This window comes from Zingiber officinale, chromosome 8B, assembly GCF_018446385.1.
Source record: "Zingiber officinale cultivar Zhangliang chromosome 8B, Zo_v1.1, whole genome shotgun sequence".
Taxonomy (NCBI): Eukaryota; Viridiplantae; Streptophyta; class Magnoliopsida; order Zingiberales; family Zingiberaceae; genus Zingiber; species Zingiber officinale.
Window position 1 is genome coordinate 50229023 of NC_056001.1, and position 18303 is coordinate 50247325.

An 18303-nucleotide genomic window follows, 5' to 3' on the forward strand; every position below is an offset into this window, starting at 1 on the left:
AAAAAAATAAGTTTTAAAACGAACCTTAAAACGAGCTAAAAAAACGAGCTCTCAAATGAGCCCAAGCTCGCTTAACGAATTATACTCGTTAAGTATGATAATCAATCTAATAACGAGCCGAGCTCGAACTGTTCGTGAGCTTGATAGCTCCAAAACGAGCCGAGCTCGAACCTTATAATAAAAGTTCGATTTGAGCTCGAATATAACTTAAACGAACCGAGCTCGAATCTAATACTATTCGACTCGATTCAACTCATTTACATCCCTAATTTGAACCATCGTTGCAGAATCCATTTTTACCTCTGACCATCGTACTATGTCCGGTGAGGCATCCTGCCTTCGATTTTTTAGTTACACATGGCTGAAAAATGATTGTGTTAGTCAACTATCATCCTGTCTATTCAACTAAACATTCAAAACTTGGCATACATGAACACAATTACTCGAAAGAAAATCCAAATGTATTAACGTTAAAACACATCATATAAACATGTGCGTTTTTTGGGTTCTTTTTAAAGTAGACGAGGAGCAGGAGACCTACTCCCTTCAGTAAGGCAATCAGAGATGTGCAGAAGTCACTGCTCAAATTTATAACTCAGTTTATAAGAAATACTCATCGACAGGCCTTTGTACATATAGAAAGTTCCACACCATTTGAAACCTTTCCCCCTTTACACTTATGATTGAACCCACAGGCTGTAAAATGATACAAGTTAACCACACCCTCGCTGTATTTGTGCACATAGTGAAGTTTTGTCTGCAAAAACTGTCTGCGGCACATTGGCATTGTCTTGATGACGTCTTGTTACTCCGGATGTTCGAGAACTTAAGACTTTGATAGATATAAACTCCCTGCAAACTCCAGAAACAGTTTGTCAATGCTTCATTGCTTTCTTATATCATCTACTCTATCAATCACATCCATAGCTTTTACTCTGTCAATGTCAAAGTCGATGACAGGAAGCAATGATGGCCTTCTTGTCGTGAAAAAGTCATTCTTGCTGCAGCTCGTTGGCGAATGGCTGTTGCTCTTGCTCAACCTCTTGTTCTTACCCAATTTAGACTTTGATGTGTTAAACTCCTGACTTCTGCTGATTCCAGGGGTTAGCTTTCTGGAGTTCATGTACAGCAACATTTCTCGTTCTTCTTGGCAGAGCGTGGAACTTGGCGAGCTGTGTGTTGTTGAGGCCAATGACGAACTCAATCCATTTTGTGTGGGTGAACGGACAGGAGATTTGATGGGCGACTTGATCCCTCCACTCTCTGATTTGGTATGGCAAACAAGGTGATGAAGCCACAAAACTAAATCAAGAATGTATGCGTCAGTCTTGCCCTTATCCGCATGATGCAGTGTCTCAATTCTGAGCAAGTCTACTTGACCACCTGGTTTTTGATTAACTTCAGAACTGAATGGAATATATGCAATCAAAATTAGGTATACCTACGACAAGGGTGGCATCATGCTAGGTAAAAGGTTATGAATGATCATTCAATGAACTACCAGAAATTGATCTAAGTATCATATTGGTCTCTTACCTAGTGTTCGCCCACTCCCCGACCCATCCAAAACCATGATGAGCCCTGGTTAAGTTGAAGCCAAATTGAAATGGATATGAGAATTCATGACTTGGTAAGTAAAACCTTCACAGGATGGTATTAAATGGCAAGCTGAATTACTTGGTTGTGTTGTTGGCAAAGGGGACAAGCCATCGCAATGTTTTTTCCATCTCTGATTTGATTTGAGGAACCGTAAGCTGCAAAAGTTGGAAAAAAAAAACAGTAGCGCCAAAGAATCTGTTATTGTATTTAGCATCAATGATGAGCCATCAAACTAGAAGTAAAGTCTTTAATGATGTCGAGTCAGATTTAAACAATTATAACATACCTCTTCCTTTGTTTGAGATAATCGCAACCTAGTACGGAATGCAGATTTTATATTTGGAGGCAATCCTTGGTACAACGAATCTCTTGTATTCTGGGGCACAGAGCCTGAACGAGAGACCTATTGGTACTTGATGGTTAGAGGATAAGTTCAAAATAAAGAACTATCTTATACAATCATACATTTTCATTTCATCAAGGAAATTTCTCTTCTTTGAGTAGGTTACTTAAGCAAATAATAAATAGCATTCTTTGCTGCCAAAGCTATTTTGTATGTGAAGCCCATCTCAAGCTACATAAATGGTACTTTGTCAATCATTATATCAATAATTAAATTGGTCAGTCATTGAATCTAATGATTAGGACAATTTATTTAATGACTGTTGTCACCAAATCTAATAATTAGCAGGGATTATCTAATGAACCAAGAAGTAAAATTAAATTTAGTGCCATCTTGTGCAATTCAATTTTTTCAAAGAGAAACTCTGCATCCCTAAGAAAGTACAGAATCTATTAATAGCTCAAATCATCTCTAATTGACTGCAATGTGAAGCCCAACTAATAAAACCACCACCACAAGCAACCTAATCGGAATGAAAACCTTATTATTCATAGGACTAGAACTGCTCTCATATCAATTATATAAATTATAACAACCCACCCAGATGAAAGAGTTGACTACTAACATGGTAAACCCAACTATTATCCAAAATGTTTATGGCCAAACCAATTTTATCAACTGTGGCTTACAAATTCTCTCACTATCCCAGGATTTCGCATGGAGAACTAAACTGGGAAGCCACAGTAGTGTAATATGATGAGCACCCTGATCATAATCTATAATAATTTAAAAAATAGGTTTATATATTACCTTTGGCAAAATACAAGTTACTATCTATATCATTTTATTTAGGTTTGCAGTGACATGGACAAACAGTACATTTAACTGTTATTTGCTTCTGACAATAGAAAATATCATTAACTCCACTTTGTTACACCACGAGTTTCATTGATGTCAACAGAGTTGAAAAGCGGAAGATGATAACATTCCTAGGTAAATAGAGAAGACAACTTCCACGTAGCAAGACTTATGAAACACTGCATTTAAATTTTTCGTTTTTGGTTATTCCCTTTTGTGATAACACTCAAACCCTGAATTTAAATTTTCAGGGCGTTCCTCCTATTTTCACTAAAAAAGATGCCAAGGGACCAATGCATGCCAAATACGGTGGTGGCATGCCATATAGTCAGCAATTCATATGGCAAACCAGTACTTGTAACTGCTGGAAATATTTGCCTTCAACATATGTATCCTAAAATATGAAGATAATATTAGTGTTAGCCCTAAGAGTCAATTATGAGATGATTGATATGGACTATTGTAACATATTTTTAATAAAAGGCAACATTTTTATGTATATTATATTTACATTATATCTGTGCAAATATTGGGTAAATATAATAATATCTTGATAGGTTATATTCTATAACATATCAATTCGTTGAATTGCCTGTAAGAAACTATAGATATATAGAACATTACTTTCAATTATTCCTAGTCAAATATTAATATACAAAGGTAATATTAATATATTGAGACTAGTATGTAAGTTAATTGATAACTTAATCTCATAAATCATGGATATAAGATATCAAGTTAACACATGAGTATATATATTAGACAATATGTATTGAATTGATTCGCCATGAGAATGTTTCTTGAATTGTTATATGAGTATCATAAACATTCTCATAGTAACTTAATAAAAACAGTTATTTGACTTGAAGTCATTACGGTTCCCTACATAAGGAGTTGTGTATTTTAGTATCGACAAATGTCACCTGTAACAAGGTTGATTATAAAGATGTTTCACTAGCAATGAGCTATGGGAGGGATGTGAGTGATGTAGATGAAATTTGTCCCTTCCATATAACGGAAGTGATGTCTAGAGCCCCTTAATTAAGTAGGACTACTAAAATGCACGACTATGCTCAAATAAGTCAGTATAAGATATTGAGCTTATTTGGTTAAGTCTACTTGGAGATCAAGGAACACATACATTGATGAGAGGATGACAAGTCATAAATCAATCTAGATATCATGGACAAAAAGACTAAGTTATACAATAAAATAGTCATAGACATGTTAGGTCGGATCTACGACATTCTTGTCACTTGGATAGTCATGATGCATTGCTAGATGTCATTCATTGCTTGTGTCTTTAAAATGTAATTTTAGAGTCACTACCAATGTTACGAGAATCTATTAGGTCACATACACAGCACATCAATTTTGGAGTTTATTTTATTTTAGTATGACTAGAAGAAAGTGGGCCTAAGTTTTAAGTCTGAAATTAATTTCAAATCTAAAACTTGTTAGATAAATGGTGGTCCTTTATTTGAGAGGAGGATTGTTGGGAATATAATCAAAGTCCCACCCACATTTAAAAAAATCATGGGTTGATCTAATTGGATTTTATTGGATTACTGGATTAATCTAATTGGAACTTAAACTTATTAGATTAATTAATAATCTAATATTTGTTTGGGTTCTTTAAATAAGCCCAAACCAAATGAAGCCCACATTATTAGATAATGAATGAAGCTCGCATTATTAGATAATGTCTTAGATAAGACTTGACCACATTATTAGATAGAGTCTTATTAGATAAGACTTGGCGACATTTTATCTGATAAGATAACCCTAGCGGTTAGGGTTTGATCTCAACTTATATATATAGATAGTACCTAGCACTACGTGCACAATATCAGAAGACTCCAATTGTGCTCATGTGACGAGCAACGGCTGTGCTCATGTGGATACTCTAGAGGTGCGTACGTACTGATCGTGCTGAGACTGACCAGACTCTCGAGATACGCAGAGGTTTTGCGCATCATGAGATATCTTTCTGCACCAACGCTGTAATTAGAATTTGCCTTGATCTCTTACAATTGCTTTTTCTGCTGAGTTTTATTGTTTAATTATTGCACAAACCCAACAGATAACTGCATCAAGAGAACCAAATCTAGCTATGATAAATTAAATGTAGATAGAATCAAAACTGAATATTTGGAAGGTCTCAAAATTAGAATTATTTTACAAAAGAATCTTAGAGAGTAAAAGGGCAGACAATTAAAGCCACAAACCAGTAAAAAGAATGAATGTGAGAGAAACGAAACAAATTAAGGTGACAACTCACAAGGGTATCTATCTGAGTGACAATATTTGCATAATGCAGAGCAAGGCCAGAGGGTCCTAATCTTCTATTTATCTTTGTACTCTGCTCTGTTAGTTTAGAAGTATCTGCAGTTTGGTGAATAGCAATTTTAATTAGCAAAGAAAAAAACTACTGTGAGCAAATAGCAATTGATTCATGAATGGATGGTTCAGCTTAATAAATTTTTATGCCTTTTGTTTCAGGTAGGAAAGAACTAAGAAGTATATGTTGATTGACCAAGTAACAAGCTGGAAAGCATTGTTCAATGAAGTTAATCCTATAGTACTAGAAAACAATTGAGAAAATTGGTTGATGTTTGGTATGATGTTGATAAAAACATAAAGGATCAATGAAAGTTTGCCATATTAGCAGATCCACGTTCTAACTTACATTGAGAAAAAACTAATCCAAAACATTTTTAATTGGTTAAGAATAGATGTAGCATAGAATATCACAAGACAACTACATAGACAACATGATGTATTCGTGAGGAGCTTAAGAATAAACATTCAACTGAAAAAAAAAAAAAAAAAGGCAGTCTGGTGCACGAAGCTCCCGTTATGCGGGGTTCCGGAGAAGGATCCATTGTACACAGCCTTACCCTGCTTTTTAAAAGAGGTTGTTTCCAGGATTCGAATCCGTGACCTTTTGGTCACACAGCAACAACTTTACCGTTGCGCCAAAGCTCCCCTTCAAACATTCAACTGAAAATAGCTAAGAATAAATAAGTTCATCAATGATATTCATTGTAGAGTACAAAATGTAACCCAATGCACTTCACTCCATGCATCCAATTGACAAGAAAAAGTCCCCACGGGATGTCCAGTTGGCTAGAGGGTGACAAACTTGCTACAATAGGGCAAGGGATCAATTCCCGGCGAGCGCATGCCCTCGGGGAAAAAACCACACCCACCCCCTAGCCAACTTGGCGGTTAGCTATAAGGTGACCTCGTGATTTACCTCTCTTTACATAACTTAGGGACGGACTGTGAGGGATGCCTGGGATGAACGTAATCACTTTTGCTACAATTGACAAGAAAGAAAGTGATTGTATATATGGCGGCTCAGTCTTCAACATCTTCATAATTGAGTACCATATATAGTAGTGTTGCTCAAGAAAATCAAAATTGAGCGAGTCTCACTTGCACCAATACCCACACCATAGTTTTAAATCTCATAAAGTATCACCCATTAAAACATACCATTTAGTAAATTATCAAGGCTAATACTTGATCGGCATAGGAAACTCACCTCTATTGATTGTGTCGAAAAATATCATGTCCTGCTAACATTTGGCAAGCCTTGGCACACTTCAACACACGTCAAGATGAATTAAAGTAATATTTTTGAGACGAGTGCAATATGGATAGCCATATAGCTAGAAGGGGTGAATAGTGATTATTCTTGCACATACAAACTTATACTACTATTTATAATAACTTGTAAGGTCACACAAATAGTTAGTACAATAGAAATAAACACATAAGTGATTTGCATACCACAATCGCTAACAAGACAACATAACATGATTCAGAACTATCGTTCCTGCTTCACGGCCTATGACTCATTAGTAAGTCACTCCCTAAAGTCCACTATCATTCTTTTTCGTAGAAAACCTTTGAAGGCGGAGAACTTACAATGAAGATTGGAGGAAGGCTAAGAAAAATACAAAAGAATTGTAAGCTGAGAAAGGCTCGATATTATTTATACAATTAGTATTTTTTTCAACCAACAAACGCCCCCTTGGTCCTCCTTTATAGCCTTCAAACACTTCAAGCTTTTTGTTATTTTGCTAATTTTGATCAATCAACTAAATCCACCATCAGCCTCCTGATTGCTTCAGCCTGCAATTTTCCAAGAGTTACTTAAATCGATTGGAATCCTGCATCACATGATTGCTCCACTATAACTCTTAGATCATCCGACAATTGCAATGCTGTTTGATCAAATCAAATCAATAACTCCTCCTGACTTTCTTATTGCAGCATTAGTCAAGAGGGAAATTCATCATCAATCAAGTTACCCAATCATAGATTAGTCGATTGTACAATCAACTTATCCACAAAGGAAAATATTTTATTCATTAGCCAATCAGCCCTTAATTAACTCAACTCAGTAGTTCACTTTCTTATTGCAGCATTAGTCAAGAGTGAAATTCATCATCGATCAAATTACCCAATCATAGATTAGTTGATTGTACAATCAACTTATCCACAAAGGAAAATATTTTATTCATTAGCCAATCAGCCCGAGTCAACTCCTTAATTAACTAAACTCACTAATTGACTTGAATTACCTCAAGTCAACTGATGTCGTGATTACAATCATCTTAATGATCGAGTGTTCACCTAAGTTGAGATCTATCTTCCTCCAAGTATACATGTCTGGCAACTCTCACAGCTCACATTCCAGAGCTTACCTTTCATAGCTTGACTTAAGGTCATCTCCCGCTAGTTTACTCATTCATTGGATGGGTCAAGCCCACGACTTGCATGTCATCCTTCATGCTTCACCTACAATTCACCTTCTTCTAGCTACTATCAACATTGTGCCTCAATGCTCCTCCTCCTCCAATAGTGCCTCAGACGTAACTATACTTCTTTGATCTCTAGTGAACCTCGAACCATTGAGCCAACCAACTCGGTCATATCAAGTCACACTCCACGAGTTACTCTAACACCACCACAATGCTTATCGTCCTATAATCCCTCATATGCTTCATCCTATCTTTCTTCAATCTCCAACAATCCTCCAATTCATTAAGCATGTTGCCTTGGTTGCACCAAGTCATTATTAACACTCAACCTTGTCGTGTCATGAGCTTCGCAACCTCTATGTGGGTCCTACCAAATTCCTTACACAACTTACAACACACATCAAATACAAACGCAAATTTTAACTTAGCTCAAGGTCAAACCCGACCATTTAGGACATGATTCCACCAACAATGTTTACAAATTACAATTTCTTAAGATTGTTTCTCTAAAATTTTACTTCGATTGATTATGTAATTCCTATTGTATTATTTTTATGAGCAAACAAGTTAAGTGGAAGAAAATAATTATATGAATTCATCTTGACATGCAATAAAGCAAAAGGTGAGTAAAATAATTATTCATGTAGGATAGATATGATCGATCAGAGGAGAGGTGAATAGCGTGTTCATCTTTTTTGTTGTTTGATCGATCAACTTGTCTAAAGTTGTTTATTTACGCAACAGAAAAATGAGCAGTTTGGTGCACGAAGCTACCGAGGATGGGTTCATTGTACACATCCTTATCTTGCTTTACAAAAGACTATTTCCGAACTCAAACTGTGACCTCTGGATCACACAGCAGAAAAATGGAAAACAGAAAATAAACACAAAAATATACAAGCGCAATATGACAAGTTGACAACCACAATGCGGTTCAGAACTACTCCACGATCTATGACCCTTCGGTGAGTCAGTCCCAGAATACCCTTATCTTTCTCCTTTTTGGATTCCTTCTCGAAACCTCTTACAATAGTCCTCTTCTTACAACAATACACAAATACAAAAATAGATACAAGCAATAACAATACAATATAATACAATAAATGAAAAGATTACAAAGAGAAGTTAATTGCTTGATCGCATGGGTTACTTTGGACTACTTACTAAATGCCCTGGAATACACTAGTAAATGCCTTAGAACCTCCATGAACAAATCTCCAAAATTCTTGATCGAAACCTCCACGAAATCCCCTTTATAGGGTTTCTATTCGTGACCTTAACATGCTGGTCAGTTGACTGTTTGTTATCCTCCGATGGACATCTTGTTGACCAATCAACTAATAGCCTCCTTTCAGTCAACTAATGCATTGTATCAAAGCTCCTATTCGAATTTTTTCTCTTCGACAACTTCCTGGTTTAGCATTAGTTGACTGCACTAGTTGATTGCTTATACACTAGTTGACTATCATAGTTGACTGCAAAACTTTTGTTTGATTTCATTTAGGCTTGAATCAGTTGCCTAGTCAACTACCAATGCCTCAGTTGACTGCCCAATTGACTGCAAAACCTTATAGACATTTTCATCCCATCCTGCCATTTTTGTGTTAATAATTGTTCTCTATTGATTGTTATTGTTTTGAGTCGATTGATATTATTTATAGTTGATTCTGTGCTGAAAATACAGTCAACTGTCAGTCTACGTTTGACCTAAACAAAACTTTTTTCGGCCTGAGTTCAATTTGACTCAACCATCAATTGACTGTAGCAGTCAACTGATAATTGGTATTCCAATTTAAACCACTCTAAGGTTGAAATTTCCTCATGCTAAAAGACCACATGTCTTTAGGACTTCCTCGTATGTCTAGTAAAGGTCAAGATCACTAATTAGGACTTTATCCTTACCTAGTATCTAGTTGACCTCAACCAGACCTCTTTTGCCAAAAGACTTCTCATCTCTAAGCCTTCATCCATCACCCAGTATTCAGCCGTCATCGATCTATCAAGACTTTTCATTACCCATCCTTAAGTCACCCTTGACATGCTAGAACTTCCATTAGCTAGAATCCACTCTTATAGAACTTCCAACCTTACCTAGCATTCAGTCACCCTCCATAAACTATTTGGACTTCCATCATTGTCAAACATAAGGTCACCCTAGGCTTGCTTAGACTTCCCATCTACTACTTGTCCGGACTTCCCATAACTGATTCTCTATGACCTATCAAGATTTCTATCACGTGACTAACATATAATCCTCCGCAACTCTATTAGGACTTCCATAGCCAACACTGTTGAACTTCAACTACTAAGTATTCTAGTCAACCTTGACTCACATAAACTTTTCCACTATCAAGTTTCCGGTCAACGTTGATCCACTTGACATATGACATCAAACATGGAAACTTAATCCGAACCTACCCAAGCTTGACCAAGGATCAATTGCACCAACAATTCACTCAATTACTATCTGATATATCTCACGAAATAAAAGAAAATCCAATTGAAAGACGATTAAACTAAATTGTCATGATATAATACAAACAACAACATCAACCTAATCTTATCTCACTAGGTGGATCAGTTATATGGATTCTCCTACGCAAATCTATCCCCTACTATATCATCGTTGATATTTAACCAATTTTATCATATTTTATTGTTACTAACCAAGCCTTCTTTGTTGTTTTTGTTGTTAACTCCATCCTCTCTATCAAACTAAGAGTTGATAGCATCAACCCAAATGAAGAGAGAGACAAGAATAAGCATGATACATGAAGATATGAAAGAGTTTACTCTAACAAGACATAATTTCTAAGCTTCTATTGGTTTGACCTCATTGTCATTCTATATCGATGTGACAAGATACGACTTTCTCAACTAGTGTTAGTTGTTGAGTGCATAATGGCGCATCATCTTGGGGTCTTCACTATAATAATTTTTTTCAACTTTTGTATTTTTATCATATAACATAAGACCTATCATTTATACCTTCAACCTTGTTTATAATCACTTTGTTGAATTAGAATATCGTATGTAAATTGTAAATACAAAGATTCAGACAACTTTGGTTGTAATCCAAATGCGGGTTACAACATATGAGGGTTAACAAAAGAAAAGACAAAATCCAATTTGGCTTGATACAAACTCTTATACTGATCAATCTCCAAGCCAGAGAAATATTGCAAGTTGAAAATAAATTTTTAAAAATAACTAAAAAATATACAGCAAATCCCCAGAAAAACATGAAACCGATAATATGTGTGTACAGACATGAAATATAGTCCTTGGGTTTATGCTACTTCTTAATTCTTCTCCACTATAAATGCTAAATTATAGGAAATGGAACTGACGTCCCAGTGCTTATACTGGAAAGTACCTTTATAAGCTAACATGCCACCAAGCATTTGAACAATGTAACATACCAAAAACAATTCGTCAAAACAAGTTGACAACTTCTGAATAAAGAAAGGTCTCTCGTACTAGCACATTCAAGGTAGTATAGCACTGTTATACTACCAAGTTATCAACCAAACAGAATCCTGACACTCGTAAATTAATCATTTCACATTTCATGAGATAATGCCCGAGGCAATTTACAATATCTTTAGCAAATTAAAATTCTCTATTAAAGGAAACAAACAAGGTGTAAAAAAATGCAACTCAACTCAATTTGGCTCGATCCAAACTCTTATACTGATCAATCTCCAAGCCAGAGAAATATTGCAATTTGAAAATAAATTTTTAAAAATAACTAAAAAAATATACAGCAAATCCCCAGCAAAATATGAAACCAATAATATGTGTGTACAGACATGAAATATAGTCCTTGGGTTTATGCTACTTCTTAATTCTTCGCCACTATAAATGCTAAATTATAGGAAATGGAACTGACTTCCCAGTGCTTATACTGGAAAGTACCTTTATAAGCTAATATGCCACCAAGCATTTGAACAATGTAACATACCAAAAACAATTCGTCAAAACAAGTCAACAACTTCTGAATAAAAAAAGGTTTCTCATACTAGCACATTCAAGGTAGTATGGCACTGATATACTACCAAGTTATCAACCAAACAGAATCCTGACACTTGTAAATTAATCATTTCACATTTCATGAGATAATGCCTGAGGCAATTTACAATATCTTTAGCAAATTAAAATTCTCTATTAAAGAAAACAAACAAGGTGCAAAAAAATGCAACTCAATTCAATTCAAGAAAGCAGATATAACATGTCAGTAGACAGCATTTTAATATGGTTGGGTTTGGCAATGCATTTGCATTTCAAAAGTGCAATTCATAAATGCACTTGTGCTAAAGCACATTGTATAAAAGGAACTGTGTTTGAATAAATAAAACAAAATCACTTTCATCTATAATGTTTGGTAAAAATTTACTATGGATGTGTTTTTCATTTAAATTTGAACTATGATAATGTGATAAAAATTAAACGAAAATAAAATAACTATGTTTACATCTCTAAATTTATTATTATTTGTATGGCATAAAATGCAATATGTCGTAACTATTTTCAAAAACAAATTTCTTACTGAATAATTACATTTATTTTATTTGGAAACTATTAATACATGATTTTATATTGACTTAAATAATTAATATTTGAATTTGTTGGCTATGTAATATTATTTACTTTATATTTTAGAATGATTCTGTTACAATAGTTTGAATTACTTAATTAGTAGTAAGATAACAATGATTATGTAATAATTTAAAATTTTGTTGTAAATTTATTATTTTAATATGTTTAAATGATTAGGGTAATAATAAACAATTTTAGTTTGTATTTTTATATTATAATATTAATTCAAATATTAAATATTGATTTACAAATATTTTATAAAATCATTTATACCATAAAATTAGATATTAACATTTTATAGCATAAGCATTTATACGTACTTCGGAAAAACATTCCCTAATCCAGTCTATGCCCTATCACAAAAACTGCAGAAACATAATAAATAACAAATATGAAAAGATTGAACTTTTGTTAAGACCCACATGTAATCATGTATAAATCAATCACATGAATGTTAAGCTAGTCAAGGGAAAAACAAACTAAACTGAGACAGGTTTATATTCAAGTACCAGAATTTCCGAATGCATCACTAATCTTCAGCTGTATGAAATGGACAATATCTACAAGCTTCACCAGTACCTACAATATAGCAAGGACAATTTTTTCCTTCAAAACACAACTTCCAATGCTGACAAATACCATTAACTTTTAAACTTTTACTATCATCAATAGTGATGCAAAAAACGCGATAACGCTCATGCCAAGTGCCCCTCATCGTCGGCCCCACGGTGAGATAAAGGGAGATAAATCAAGTGTTGAGTGGCCCCCTAAGTGGGAAGGTTATTTGCCACAGTCGTGACTCAAACCCTTGCCCATTGATGCAAGTCTACCACTTGGGTACTAACTCAGCTACGCCTTGGGGGTTATTATCATCAAATATTGAACTCCCAAAAGGTTGCCAAACAATTCAAAAATTTGTAAAATCTATGCAAAACAACATGGTAGGGTGAGTAGCAATGCATTATCATATTATGATATCTTATAGCAACATATCCTCTTACATCTTCCAAATTCTTAGACCACATTGATCTTTTCTTCAAGGATTTTACATGCTTTCTTTGGCTCTTCAGCTCTTGCTTTAGAATTTGAAGATTCTCCCCTACATATCGATTAATACATTCAGGATGATGGTTGTAAAAAAAACATTGCATATAAAAAGTTAAGGGCTTTCATCATAACAACAGAAGATTTGATAAGAAAAATATGCTTAATCCAATCAGGTATCAAGATTCTAGCACGAAAAGAATGTTGGCTAATATCAGAAGAATGTTAGTTCACTTAATGCCAAGCATAAAGGTGCCTACGAAATGAATGGCTCTACCTCCACATACAATTGTGGATGGCAGTCGACATCTTTTGCTAAGCACAATAGTTCAGATTATTGACTTGAGTAAAATCTCAATTTTCGATGACAGAGAATATTGACCAGGTAAATAGCCTTTCTGCATCCTGTGCACATATTTGACAAAAAAACTCACTATTTTAAACCCAACGATTCAAGTGAAGCATGTTTCAGCAGAGTAATACAAGTTGCAATAATAACTGATTTGGTGACCAAGACCACTTAAAGAATGATTAATTATGGAATCGCAGGACTTCCGAAGGAGCGGCAGTGTTGAGACAGCTTAAATTGACTGACAGCAGAGATTGTAGAAGCAAAAATGTGATGTCAGAGAAGAGGTGTAGGGTGGCAAAAGAAAAAAAAAATTACTGTAAAAAAAAAACTAAACCCTCAAAGAGAAAAGTAATATCATAATATGTAAGTGGAACCTTTGCCTGTTGATTGTTCTCATTGTGCTATTGATAGGTCAAAAATATCTATACTAATTGGATAAGTTTGAAAACAAATACTAGCAATCAACTCCAATTAAAAATTCAACATGCTAATGAGCTTCTTTACAATCATACAGCTAATTTAAGCTAACATCAAAGAGAACTGACACTTGGGAAGCTAGGAGATTTTCTAATAGTGATATAGTATGCAATATAGAAAGTGAAAATCTGGTTCTCCGTGTATGCAAACTAACAAGCACTTTATAATAAAATTATTAAATAACCAGAAAGTAGATTTGCATAACCAAAGAGGAATATTTGCAGTAATTTGGTACACAAGTATAAAAGGATATACCACCCTCTGCATAGCTCAATGCAAGAGCATCTTCATAGTGCTTTTGATCAATATAAGGACCTTTATTTGATCTAGCACTGTTATACCAGTGAAACTAATCCTGATCTGGGACTTACTGGGAGACTAATCCAAGACTCCACAAAATGGGTATGTTTGCTCAAAATACTAGATCAATCAGTAATTTCTCATTAAAACAAAATAGAAAATACCTCTCTGAGAACAGTTTATGAAAAGTGAGAAGAAAAAATAAATGCCAATAACCTCGAAGAGAAGCTTACCTCTTTGAACTCCACTTGCACTATTGTCCTCTTGCTGCTTCCTTTTGTAATCTTGCTCAAATCTATCCAAAGTATGCAACTCATGATATAATTCCTATAGAAACGACATGAAAATAGTAAGAAACTTTTGAGAATCAAAAGAATAGCATTACCAAAGTAATGATAAAATTGCATAAAATGGCTAAATGATGGACGGCTTAGGGCTTGCCTTGACCACTCAAATATGGAATATAAAAGTCTTATATGAGACATCAAACTTATGCAGCAACAACCGGAATAACTTATCAGCCCAATCAAAAAAAAAAGGTCACTATAATGACTACGAACGAGTTAGCAATTACTAGTAAATATTGAATCTCTTTATACAACACATTTAACCTATGTAACACTACTTTAAAAACCAACAACTTAGGTATCAGCATACTGATATAGACTATTAAAACTAACCTCCCAACTTCTGAAATGAAATAGTTCAGATCTTTCCTAGAAAAGGAACACTGAACTTAAGGAATGAATCAATTTAACTTCAAATGCTTCTAATAAAATGCCACATTAGGGAATGAAATTCTTTGCTATGAAACTTTCAACTGTAGAAATAATGGTGATTCTTTAGCTTTTGTCTACCATAGTCGATGACTTTCCTATTTGTTCAAGAGAGAGGGAGATAAGTTAATTCAAACAAGCTAGGAAAACATCCATACTTCAGAGGTTTATTCAATGTTTATATATTTGATTATAAGAATAAAAGAACAGCTTATCACTCATGAAACTTTCCAAAATTACAACTCTTTTAATATGTCGTAAAAGAAATCATGCCAATATATAGTGTGTTTAAGCACTAATCAAGAGTTTCAATGAATTTTATTGACTAAGTAACTAAAAGTAATCATGAGAACATGTGCAAAATACTAAGAAACAGAAAAGTCTACCTGCATACCAGGGAAACAGACACAAACAGCAAAGATATCACACAAGAATTCAAGATACAATCATGACTCAAGATATATGTGAATATGAAGTGAAGTAGACTACATAGTGATTAATGAATACAGTATACCCACAGCTGTATGTTGAGCTAATGTCAAAAGTTGTTCAATAGCTGATTCTGCTACTTCTTTCAGCTGATTTTGAGATGTGCGTTCTGATGCCAGTCTGATATCAACATGCAATATAAATTAATAGTACAGGCAGTGGTACTGATCATGCTAACTCTGTGGGATAAAAATAGGGATTTTACCTGACAAAATAGCGCTCCAGATTGTGCCATTGAGGATCTTTACACCGATTTCCAAAGCGCACAACCTCATTAGAGAAGACATTAAGATCTTCCCTGTTGGAAGTGGAGGAAAAACTCAATAAACGGAAGAACTTAATATTTGATTTTCTAAGGCATATCTGTCAAAACCAACTTTATTATGAAATTTCTGAGGATATATTTAATCGTATGTAATACCTATCTATGGTATGAATGAACGAAGAATGGTATCCTAAAGTACCTTTTGTCAGAAATAGCAATGCTTAGCAATTCATCCATATCTCTAGATATCAGATGTTGTACACCTTCTGAGGGAAGTACAACTTCCTTCAAATGCTTTATATTCTCCTTTGAAAGTGATTGCATAAGATTGGATCCTTTAACTATTGTGTTGGCAACTTCAAAAGATAAAATGGATATTTTGTTTCCATTTGTTGACATTCCTGCCACAAAACTACTACTGAGATGCAAACTTGTGACACTACTACCAAGTGTATCCAATACTTCCACAGCTTTGCCAAGCCCCATACTACCTGCCTTTCCTAAAACAGAGCTCACTTCTGAAGCCTGCAATACAGTTATGGAATTGATATCCCTTGCTTACAAGGATGTACATAATCAAGAATTACAAGGGAAGAATACAGTATAAGCACATTGAAAGAGCATTCTTTATTTTTATCGTTAAAAGATGTTTTATCATCAATCAAGGTTACACTTACACCTAACTATCTGCAGTGCAACGGATAATATAACCAAGGTTTGAAATCTCAAGTCGTGTTGGTGTTTCGGTATTTGATTGGAACGATATTGTTTTGATGCTAGTAGTAAATTGAAGGTGGAAGGAAGGAAGAGATGAAGAGAAAGACAACCAACTGCATAGTTAAGTTCAATATATGCTTTCCATATGTAATGTTATGATTTTGACATTATCTTGTATGAAGACAAACTGTAAAAAAATAACATTATCTCAATTTTAGAATGTTGGGTGTTGAAAGTTGACATGAAATGATACTTGTTGGCATGATTTAACACTTCGACATGAGAGACATTGTCTCAATGTCAAGTAGTGTCGAGTTTCGATAATCTATCGGAACGATACATTTCTTTGCCCAGTATGGTACGATACTTCAAACCATGGATAAAATAAAATAAATGCAACAAGAACATCTTGCCTTGTTTGTCCCTGACTTCCCAAAGGCGCAGGGCTTAGAATTGGTTAGCCTAGAAGTTTGTGAGGCAGACGTGGAGAACTGTGGTTCAGTCGCATCTGCAGAAGTGACTGAAGAGTTTCCAGTTAAAGGTTGTCCCCGCAGCTGTTTCTCCATTGCTTCTTCCATGGCATTCCCTTGTGTCTTCTTGTTGGGCTGATTCGTTGTTGGCTGATTCCTGCATCCATTGGGATCTAGTGTATCACTAGGCGATTTATCCACAGACGATGTCTTTGAGCAAATTCCACCCATTTGACTGAACGCTTTCTCAATTCCAATTTTTCGCCCTTTTTCACAAACCAGAAACCAAAAGTCTCAGCAAAAAAATCGCTACAAGAAGCTGTCCTTCAAACCCAAGGATTCTATGGAGCATTCTAAACATGATGTTAAGAGTTAATCAGACATCGATTGCGGCCGCAGCTCTAACAGATGAACACAAACATGAAGTACCTAAACACACAAGAGAATGATCTAGTTCAGAACTCGAGGTCAAACTCTCCAAATAATCAGAAACTATAGGCAGAAAACCAGCAAACTAGGGAAGTAGCAAAATACCTTGTCGAAAGGATCAGAAACCGCCAAAAAAGGAGGAAGACAGTAAGGAGAACGAAACAGCAAACGATCGATGCAAGGCTTCCCCGAACGACGAAGAATCTACATACTCCTCGAACGTAACACTAATGGCAAATCTCAGACTTGGTCAGACACGAACGCCCATCAATCGCGGATTTCAGGCACATCAGTAGAAAATGCATATCATATACAATGGCGAACACAGAGGAGAAAACGACCGCAGCTGTCTCCCAGAACCGATCAAACAACGACGAACGAAGAGGGTAAACTATGGCGATTCAACGAGTGATTGATTGATAGTTCATCCCCCGGTCAAGATCGCATCTTTTCGCTTCCCACGCAATCGGGAGGCCGATAATAATCCCATGAACCAAACCACAAGCTGGTCAAACTCAAACACCCTAAGTCGTCTCTCCTTTTTTATTAATTCAGGTCGTTGGACTTCGTCAAACTAATGCTAAAGTCGACTATGGTGGTGGTAGGAGGCTGGTGCATACCTAAGTGAAGTTTTCAATTCTCCATTAGAATATATTAATGATGATTGAATTATTATAGTAAAAGTTATTTTGTTCATTTCAAATCATGTAAAGTGAAATGAGATAAATTATAGGATCATCAAATGACTAAAAAATCAAAAAATAATTCTCTAAATTATGTACTATCGAGAATTAATTCTTTATTTTATTG

The 18303-nt window shown here is 35.0% G+C and overlaps 1 protein-coding gene across 2 annotated transcripts; it reads right to left on the bottom strand.

Annotated features, from left to right (window-relative positions):
* Nucleotides 1-565: 565 nt before the first annotated feature.
* LOC122014739 (protein PSK SIMULATOR 1-like) lies at nt 566-18010 on the bottom strand. Of its 2 annotated transcripts, none has more exons than XM_042571134.1 (13): nt 17599-18010; nt 17008-17417; nt 16077-16402; nt 15818-15910; nt 15642-15732; nt 14581-14674; nt 13176-13273; nt 12684-12753; nt 5082-5185; nt 1886-2002; nt 1678-1754; nt 1537-1581; nt 566-1406 (listed from the first exon to the last, which is right to left on the bottom strand). In XM_042571134.1, the coding sequence occupies exons 2-13, from the start codon at nt 17293-17295 to the stop codon at nt 884-886; spliced, it is 1926 nt and encodes a 641-aa protein (XP_042427068.1). In that variant the 5' UTR covers nt 17296-17417; nt 17599-18010; the 3' UTR covers nt 566-883. The 2 variants fall into 2 exon arrangements, with proteins under 2 accessions (XP_042427068.1, XP_042427067.1); XM_042571133.1 differs by having other exon boundaries at nt 17008-17493.
* Between the last annotated feature and the right edge of the window lie 293 nt (nt 18011-18303).